Below are 9,754 nucleotides of genomic sequence, written 5' to 3' on the forward strand. Positions count from 1 at the left end.
AGGCCAGCAGAGGGCTGTGCTTGGTATGGGCTTGTTTGAGAAATGTGAATATAATATTGTAAACCCAAAAATAAAAAGAAAATAATGAATTTTACTCATGGTTCAAACATGCACTTAGACTGTTCTAACACACAATTGAGAAGATTAAAAAAATGCTTATGTCGTTCACACAGCAACACCTCTCTTCGTGAAATATGTACTTCAAGTTCACATTTAACTTGCGATGCAATTTGTGTCAACAACACAGGAAGTTGAGGGTAGCAGTGAAAAGGAAGCTACACGAGCTCAGCCTCCTTCAAAAGAGAAACACAGGCACCTAAAACTGTTGAGCTTTGTGCACTGCTAAAACACCCAAGACTGCAAAGTGGAAGGATCCCTGAAAGGGGCACCGGAAGGTAACATCTGTTTATCATGGTACTTTCCTAGTGTCATAAGTTGTAGGGGGCACAGCATCTTATATCTATGCACTTGTCATTTTGCATTTGGAAATGCAAAGTTTTACATGCAAATTGTGTGGTTTCATCCTCAGATTATTCATATTAACATTGGAATACTTAAATCATGTTTGTTTAGTTGTTGTTTTCACATTATGATCATCGGAGTAAAGACTTGGTCTCCAATTCTTTTTAATTTTGTTTTTCTGATAATGTCATGACAGAACCTTCATCCATCCAACAACGTGAATTTGCATATCATTTAAAAAAAAAAAAAAAAAAAAAATATATATATATATATAATTAATAATATAGTATAATATAATAATTTAATAAATAATCAACAAATTAGGATGGATGGAAGCTTGCTGTCATTGCTCGTCAATATGGAAGATGTGAAGTAAAGCTGCATGATGATAAATGAAATGTTTGATGGCAAGTGTTATGTTTTTGATAAACACTATATTATTTATAAAAACTCCTTACATTATATCTATCTAGTATATTGCTACACTAAAAAACACTGGGTTAAAAAAATTTGGGTTATTATTAACCCAAGGGCTGGGTAAATATAGGACAGAACCCATCTTGGGTTAATTTTACCCAGCAAATTAGGTTGTTTGTTTAACCCAGCATAAAGGGGTTGATTTAACCCAGATAAAGTTTATAAATTTTTACTATATTACTAGCTTATTTTTTTACTTCGTACATTAAATAATGTTTACAGATTAATTTAAATCCTCTAAACTTTTCTAAAATAAGCCACACAACCACTGGTTTGCATGTTAACTTCCTTTATTTTCCTTTAATTATTATTTACACGTTTTTAATAGGCTATACATATTGCCTATATAAATTACCCAATATAAAAAAGAATACCCAAAAGGCTCAACCCAGCATTTGGGTAAAAAAAAAATAACCCTGGCTTTTTTAGAGTGTAGCCTATACAAAACAGCTCACTAGTGTGATTTAATTTTCACTGTCATTAAGTATCATCACAAGTGGAATCAATGATTTGAGACCACATTCGTGACAGTTGGTATGAATCATATAAGTGTTGCAACGCTAATGCTCTCTGGTTTCCTTTTTAATCATATTTCTAAGTGTCAAAGATGTTTAGAAATGACTTATCCCCATTATTTGTCTCATCATATGAACATGGACAGCCATGTCAGACAGAAAATCCAAGAAGAACCAGAGGCTTGGTTCATCACGACGAGGTCCTAAAGGTCTTAACAGAAATATTGAAAAAGATGATGATGATGGGTTTCAGCAGATTGCAGAGTCTGGGGATGGAAGAGGTGAATTTCACACCACCAGTGATAACACTGCAACCCAGTTTGATCATCCACCAAGCTCAAGCATTGAACAACAAACATCTGCGTTAGAATGTCTTCCACATGCAAGGGGTCACAAGGATTCACTCATGGAGACTGAACAGCCAGAACGGAAAAGAAAAATGGGTTCAACTCGCAAGAGTACTAGTAGGTTTAAAGGTGAGCGAAAACTTGATGACGCGAGGACCACTGAAGAGTTAGATGAAGAAAATGTAACTCAACCAAACACATCAACCACTGAGGAACAACATGCTTCTCTAACAGAAGAAGAACAATCAGGTTTTCCTTCTGATTTGTCCCTTCAGACCAAAAGTTCTGGTTTTGGAAGGGAGTCTGGAACAACTCTTTTGTTAGCAGTTTCAGAAAATAAAGAAAAAGGCACAATCCACCATCAAGAAATAACCTCTCATTCACGAGCGGTAGTAAGTGATATGCCTATAGACGAGGCAACTGGGCCATCTGTACATTCTATTGCTGTCACAGTAGCTGAATGTAATTTGTTGCGGGAGGATTCAGTCATGTTTAATGAACCAAAAACATTCGGTCACCAAGAAAACCAAATACCCAGTACCAGTAAAAGAAGGATGGGCTCAACTCGCAGACCTCACAGAGAGCAAAACTGCGAAAATGTAGGTGTGCAAGAACATTCACAAAACATGACAGAGAATGAAAGGAAAGCAACGTTAAAAATGTCAGAAGACATGGCACAAATATGGGATGATGTGGCAAGAGATGATCCATCGTCCCACACAGAATCAGCTTTGCTTTTGGCCGATAGAGCTGAGCTGAAAGAGCCTGATGTTTCGGTTGGAACTGAAACTATGAACCAATCAGTTGCTTTTCCCCTTGTCGATTCAGAAAAACCCCTACCTGAAACTACTGGGACTTCATTATTGAACGAGGCATTGGATTTTAAGTTTGGTTCACACAATGAGGGTTTTCAAGTTTTGAAAGAAGCAGGAAGTCATTTAAGTGATAACAGCCAACATGTGTCTGATACAAGAAAAGATGCAACACCATCTTACGACTTTAGAGATGAAAACACAGAAACCAAGAAGGAGGTTCTAAAGCAGAAAGAGGAACCACAATTAGAGGAACTTGTGTTGCATGATCAGGAATCTTCATTAAGTCAACATGACATAGCTACTCTAAATAACTACGATGGTTCTATGGTTCAACATATAGTGGGAGGAAGTAGAAGTTTTGATATGCCTGTGTCTAATATTAGCCATGATGAACCCACAACAACCAATTTTCCACAAGAGATAAGGGATACTGTTAAAGAAAGGCAAACTATTAATATAGAAACTAAACAAGAAAATAATGTTTGTAATGTTGCTTCATGTGATACTCTGACTAATTTAGTGTCTATTACGGAAGACGAGGAAGATCCCCACATTTTAGCAATGAGAGAAAAGGAGAATATAAGTGATGAAAGAGGATCTGAAACAGAACATGCATTTGAAATGACAGACCAGGGTGAAGTAACAGATCACAATCTAACACAAATAATGGATGTAAGAGATCATGAAAAAGACGGAGAAACAAGCACAGAGACCATTTCAATTGAAAATGAGGAGCTATATAAAGGACAAGAGCATTATTCATCAAATATATCTCTAACACACAGTCCTACACAAGATGATTCTGCGAAGATGCTAGAAAATGAGGAGGTTAGAAAAGACAAAAAAGAGACTGAGAATATTGCAGTTGATGTGACCTCAAAGTCAGAGGAAATGTTTAGTTTTGAAGACTCAGCAACAGATACAGGATCTCACGTACAACAACTGTTTGTGCAATATCCTAATGAAGAAGTCTATGACTTGCATGAAAATTTAAATGAGAAACATGAAAAGGAAGAAACACTTTTCAGTGTAGAATCAGAGAATGTAGCTTTTGATAGAGGCAATGAGAGAAGTGAAGAAACAGAAAGAGTGAAGGAGATAGATCCAGCACCAGTTCTGACATTAGATGTGGGAGATGCAGACCTGCATTTAGAAATTGAAGCACAGAACAAAACATTTGACTCAAACAGGGAAGCATATGGAACAGAAGAGAATATCAGTGGTGCTAGCGTTTTAGTCAGAGAAAATAAAGTAGAAATTGGAAATACAGTGGAAAGTAATATGACTACTGAGTCAGATTTTCTTCAAACTTCTCCTGATGCACACATGGAAGCATTGAAAGTATCTGAAAATGCAGAGAAAGAGGTCTCAGGAGAAATCATTCTTAAGCAAAGTGGTATCAACATCATTACTGAAGATTCTCACAGAGAAGAGACACACACACAATCAAGTCCAGTTATTCAGAAGAGAAAAATGGGTTCAACTCGTAGACCTCTCAAAGGGAATAAAGGACTAAGAAAAGGTCATGATGAAAATGAAATCTTCAATTTGGAGGATGAACCCAGTCCAGATGAATCTAGATATACTGCCTTGAGTGTCTGTGAAATTTCTGAATCACAAACTGTCACAAAAACTCATGCAGGGTCCCAGGAAAATACTGGAGATGTTGAAATAGTGCCAGTAGAGGGAGACACAGAATCACACTCAGAAAACAAAACGCTTGAATCAACAGTATTTGAAGGGGAAGCAACAGAAGAAAACACATGTAAAGCTAGTGTTTTAATCAGAGAAGTTGAGTTTATTGGAGATGCAGTTATGGTGGAGAGTAATATTTCTACTGAGTCAGATTTGATTCAAAATAACACTTCCTCTGAAGAAAAACTGGAAGCATTAAAAGTATCTGATATTGCATTGCATGAAGTTCTAGGAGAAACAGATGCAATTCCCAAGCAAAGTGACACCACAATCATTCTTGAAGATACTCAGAAAGAGGATGCACACTCAAAATTCGCAGTTACTCACAAGAGAAAAATGGGCTCAACACGTAGACCTCTCAGAGAGAACAAAGGACAAAGAAAAGAATTAGAACATGATGAAAATGAGACACTTGACAGTGACGGAATTATCAATGCTCAAAAAGAAACAATTAGTTTGCAGAATGAACCGAGTTCAGATGAATCTGCATTACAAAGTTTAAAAGATGGAGCTGAAGAACAGGAGATGGAAATATGTGAAAAGAATGATGTTGATCCTGTTGAAGGATCTGAATCTGCTCTCCTGCAGTCATCATGCACTTCAGAATTAGTGTCTGAAGAATCCACTGCAATAAGTATCTGTCACATCACAGAATCACAAACCCTCACAATAATTGATGAAGAGTCCCAGGAAAATACTGGAGATGCTGAAAGAGTGGCAGCAGAGGACGTCAAAGACTTACAATTAGAAATTGATTCACAGAACAAAACATCCGACTCAAACAGAGAAGCGGAAGAAACAGAAAAGAATCTATGTGGTGCCACTGTTTTAGTCAGAGAAATTGAAGTTATTGGAGCTATAGATACAGTGGAGGATAATATGACCAATGAGTCAGAATTTCTTCAAAGATCTCCTGATGCACTCATGGAAGTATTGAAAGTATCTGGAAAGGCTGAGAAAGACGTTTCAGGAGAAATAAACACAATTCCTGAACAAAGTGATATCAGCATCATACCTGCAGATTCTCAAAGAGAAGAGACACACTCAAAATCAAGTCCAGTTATTCAGAAGAGAAAAATGGGCTCAACTCGTAGACCTCTCAAAGGGAATAAAGGACTAAGAAAAGGTCATGATGAAAAGGAAATCTTCAATTTGGAGGATGAACCCTGTCCAGATGAATCTAGATATACTGCAGCGAGTATCTGTGACATTTCAGAATCACAAACTTTTACAAAAACTCATGCAGGGTCCCGGGAAAATACTGAAGATGTTGAAATAGTTCCAGCAGAGGGAGACACAGAATCACACTCAGAAAACTGTGACGAGACCACAGAGTCAGGGGAGAAATTAACTCGTGAAGAAGCCATTACAGGATCTCTTGTACATCAGCAACTGTTCAGTTCATCTGCTGATAAAGAAGACCATGACATTCAGGATATTGTTTGTAAATCAGATGTGCAGGCAGAAAACTCTGAACAAAATGATCCAAACTCTACCATAAATCCAGAACTGTTTATAGAATCTGAATGTTCTTCAAATGTTGCTGCTGAAATGGTTTCAGACGTTCCATTGGGAGATGTCAACACATACTTAAATCCTAAACAAAGTGTCATTTCTAAAGAATCTCATAGAGACGATCAACCAACCTTGAATCCAGTTGTTCAAAAACGAAAAATGGGTTTGACACGTAAGACGCTCAGAGGAAACAAAGGGCAGGGAAGAATAGCAGAATCCAAAGAGATGGATGGAAATAGTGAAGGAATGGCACAGGAACAGGATACAGAACCACATTTAGAAACCAGTGCAAGACAAACTGAATTTGATGAAGTGGTTGAACAAAACTTCCCATCTGAATTTTCTCATCCAGTGGATTCTTCAAACATGTTCCTTCAACCAGAAAATGGAGAGACGGAAGATTCTCAGAATATCGATGACCTATCTGAGGTGAGTGAGGAAAAGGGGATGGACAATACTGGAAATGACAGCAATAGTCTGAGTGAGGCAATTAATCTCAAGGAGGGGACAAAGGACAAATTTGTCTTGACAATTAGTCACGAAGATGTTCATCAGATTGTCTCAGAGCCTGAACCAACTGAAAACACACACAAGGTTATTCCTACATCAGAACTAAGAGCCCCTCAGGGAGATGTTTTTGTTGAAAACAACTCTCAAAAAATACCTGCCCCCCAAGAAAAGAGGCGAAAGATGGGCTCAACCCGGAGAAATCCACGAGTAATGCATGGGGAAAATATGGCTGATAATGAAGATGTACTTGGTGTGGCAGAGGATAGAGAAACTAAGAAAGAAGAGGATGGTTTAGAAGAAGCGTTAAGCATCAGTCAGTCCAAGGACATTTCTTCAGTCAATAGCACAGATCTTGATTCAGAAATGTTAGCTAGTGTAACTGAATTAAAAGTTGAAAATGATCAACTTAACAGTTCTAGACAAACAGTGCCTGAAACACATGAAAATACCCTTCAAATATGTGATAATCAATTAGAAAATACTGATGTTACCAAACATCCACAGTCAGAGACTTTTACCATTGAGAAGAGAAGAAAGATGGGCTCAACTCGGAAGAATCTCAGAAAAGGAGGAATACGAGGAAAAAGACATGGATATGAGGTAACAGAAATTGAAGACACAAATTTGCAGATGTCTCAGGACTCTGAAATGAGCTTAGTAAGAGATGTACGACAACAGACAACTCACGGTTACTCTAATCAGCCAGAGGATTCACTTCTCAATGAGATAGAGAGAGCATTAAATAAGACGTCTCAAAGTTCACTGAGTTGTGATTGGGAATTAATCGTCAAAGAGCCAAACCCAGATGGTTTACCCAATGCTCCTGATCTCAATATGCCAGAAATCTCAGAAATCAAATCTCTTCAGCCAATGCCATCGGCTCACAGTGAACCCAACTCACCAGGAAGACGAAGAAGAAAAATGGGTTCAACTCACAAAAATCCCAGACAGCAGCTCAAAGCAGAAAGGGAGGATGGAGACAAAGAGGATGGGGAGATAGATGAGAACTCAAAGACAAATAAGCAAGAAAAGAAGGACCTTGAGAGTGCTGAGGTGTCTGTAGTGCATAATATTACTGAAAACAAACTGAATAAAGAGTATCTCGATGTCTCCAGTGCACACACAAGTAGCAATCAGCTAGAAGATACCCCTAACGCCGTTAGCCAAGAAAAGACGTCTCCATCATCTAAAAGGAAGTTTGGGTCCAGACGTGCTAATAAGGGCAAACAAGGCCTTGGTAGGTTGGCTGATTCTGATTTTGGGAATGAATTAGAAGATGGAGATCATAAACCAGACAGCTCTGAGGTCAAGGACAAGCAGCAAAGGGATGACTTAGCGGTGTGTATCTCTATGTTTAGAAAGTGTCATTATTTTGTACTTCAGCTTTAATGGAAATTGTATTTACTTTAAATCACTAACAAATATCTGTTTTGTTAAGGTTTGTGATCCGTGCCTCACCTTACAACCAGATAATCAACCAGCTTCTGAGCAGAGGAACATGGAGGCCAAGTATGACACAAAGTTATGTAAGAGTTCTTTATGTCTTTGTTATAAGAAAATAATTCACTTTTTTTTTTCTTCTCTAGAAATGAAGAAGCTGCTCCAAAAAACACTGGTGATGGTCTCGTTTCTTTGGACCAACTCATAAAACATGATAGCACTGGAGCTAAGCAGATAGTCAATTTAAAGAACAGGAGTGAGTAAATGATAAAATATCGTCATGTAATTGCACCTTAAAGTTTCATATCTTATACTCCTCTAAACACAAACTCTGTCGTATAGTTTCAGATACTGAAGTAGTTCAGTTTAATGTTGTCATAGTGGGAAACAGCTATGTGGGAAAGACTTCCTTCATAAGACGTTTCCATGAAGGCCTGTTCACTGAGGAATTCCGCTCCACTATTGGTGAGTGTCTTGTATACTAAAGCAGCTATACACTATCATTCAAAAATTTGTGTCAGCAAGATTTGTTTATGAGAAAAGTCTCTCGTGCTCTTATCAAAAAAACTGCACAGTATAGCAGTAATATTGTAAAATATTATTACATTTTCAAATAAGTGTTTTCAATTTTTTATTTAAAATGTAATTGTTTCTGTGATGGCAAAGTCATAAGTCCAGTCTTGAGTGTCACATGATCCTTTTGAAATTATTCTAATATGTTGATTTAATTCTCAAAAAAACATTTCTTATTATTATCAATATTGAAAACAGTTGTGCTGCTTAATATTTTTGGTCACGATTTTTGTAACTAATGTAGTTACTATTACTTTTGACCAATTTAATGCATGTTTAAATAATCATTTAAAGATACAGTAAAAATGAAATGAAAATATGAAAAGATTCATTTCTGAAATTTAATTTATTTAAAACAATTGCTGACCGCAAACTTAGAATAGTAGTGCAAAAAGTGTTAAGATACATATTTACTATATACAGTATTTTAAGAAGGAAAAATTTATAAAAGAGAATAACTTGTTTTTTCAAACGCTATATTATGTTAATTTTTATATTTTATATTTTATGTTAAAAACTTGCATTTCATAGATAGTTAAAACTCTTTTGCACCTAGGCGTTGACACCTTTAAACAGACTGTTGTGCTGCCTGACAGAACTGTTAAACTGCAAATATGGGACACAGCAGGTCAAGAGAGGTAAGACCTAAGAACAAAATCATACATGATGGAAAAGATGTTTGTTTGTGTGTAATTAAATCCAAAAAATCTTTATAAGGTTTCACAGCATCACCACTCAAATGTTCCACAAGGCTGATGGGCTTCTGCTCATGTATGAAATCACATGTTCAAAGAGTTTTATTTCTGTACGAGATTGGATCTCTCAAGCTCGGGTAGCTTATGTTTTCATTTCGTCATTTCCTTCTATTTTAGTCAAAATATATGGAAACGTCCCCTTCCCTAAATTGTATTATGGTAATGTTACACAGGAAAGGGCTTCTGATGATGTCATCATGATGTTGCTTGGAAACAAAAATGATTCTGTAAATCGTGAAGTCCAGATTCAGGAAGGGGCAGATCTGGCCAGGGTAAGAGTTCATTGTGACACCAAAAGCACTGTCTGATTGTTTCGCTTAAGTTTATTTCTACTAAAAAGTTTTGTTGTATTTTAATTTCATAAGGAGTATAACATACATTTCATGGAGTGCAGTGCTGCAACTGGGGTGAATGTGTCAGAATGCATGAGAAGTCTTGCAGAGTAAGACTCAAAACTAACAAAACCCATCACACCAATTATTATTTGTTAAATATGTGTGTTTTCTGTCCATGCATGAAGTTTCATTTCTTGTTGCTACTAGGATGTTAGTGCAGCGCAACTCACAGAAGAAGAAACACACAACATTGAGAAAAGAACCACCTCAGAAGAAATCTGGTTGCTGTTGAAAACAAACTCCAACACACACAAC

The 9,754-nt window shown here is 36.9% G+C and overlaps 1 protein-coding gene across 1 annotated transcript; it reads left to right on the forward strand.

Moving 5' to 3' along the window:
* Positions 1–227: 227 nt before the first annotated feature.
* LOC132160954 (uncharacterized) lies at positions 228–9,734 on the forward strand. Its single transcript, XM_059570710.1, has 11 exons — positions 228–395; positions 1,601–4,012; positions 4,049–7,674; positions 7,775–7,845; positions 7,923–8,032; positions 8,119–8,241; positions 8,906–8,987; positions 9,067–9,181; positions 9,278–9,376; positions 9,470–9,546; positions 9,647–9,734. The coding sequence occupies exons 2-11, from the start codon at positions 1,603–1,605 to the stop codon at positions 9,729–9,731; spliced, it is 6,798 nt and encodes a 2,265-aa protein (XP_059426693.1). The 5' UTR covers positions 228–395; positions 1,601–1,602; the 3' UTR covers positions 9,732–9,734.
* The last annotated feature ends 20 nt before the right edge of the window (positions 9,735–9,754 follow it).

This window comes from Carassius carassius, chromosome 17, assembly GCF_963082965.1.
Source record: "Carassius carassius chromosome 17, fCarCar2.1, whole genome shotgun sequence".
NCBI lineage: Eukaryota > Metazoa > Chordata > Actinopteri > Cypriniformes > Cyprinidae > Carassius > Carassius carassius.

Coding starts and splice junctions, on each gene's coding strand:
- LOC132160954 (XM_059570710.1), top strand. CDS start 1,603: ATGTCAGACAGAAAATCCAAGAAGAACCAGAGGCTTGGTTCATCACGA. Junction 4,013..4,048: donor AATCATTCTTAAGCAAAGTG/GTATCAACATCA, acceptor CTCACAGAGAAG/AGACACACACACAATCAAGT. Junction 9,377..9,469: donor AAGGGGCAGATCTGGCCAGG/GTAAGAGTTCAT, acceptor TAATTTCATAAG/GAGTATAACATACATTTCAT.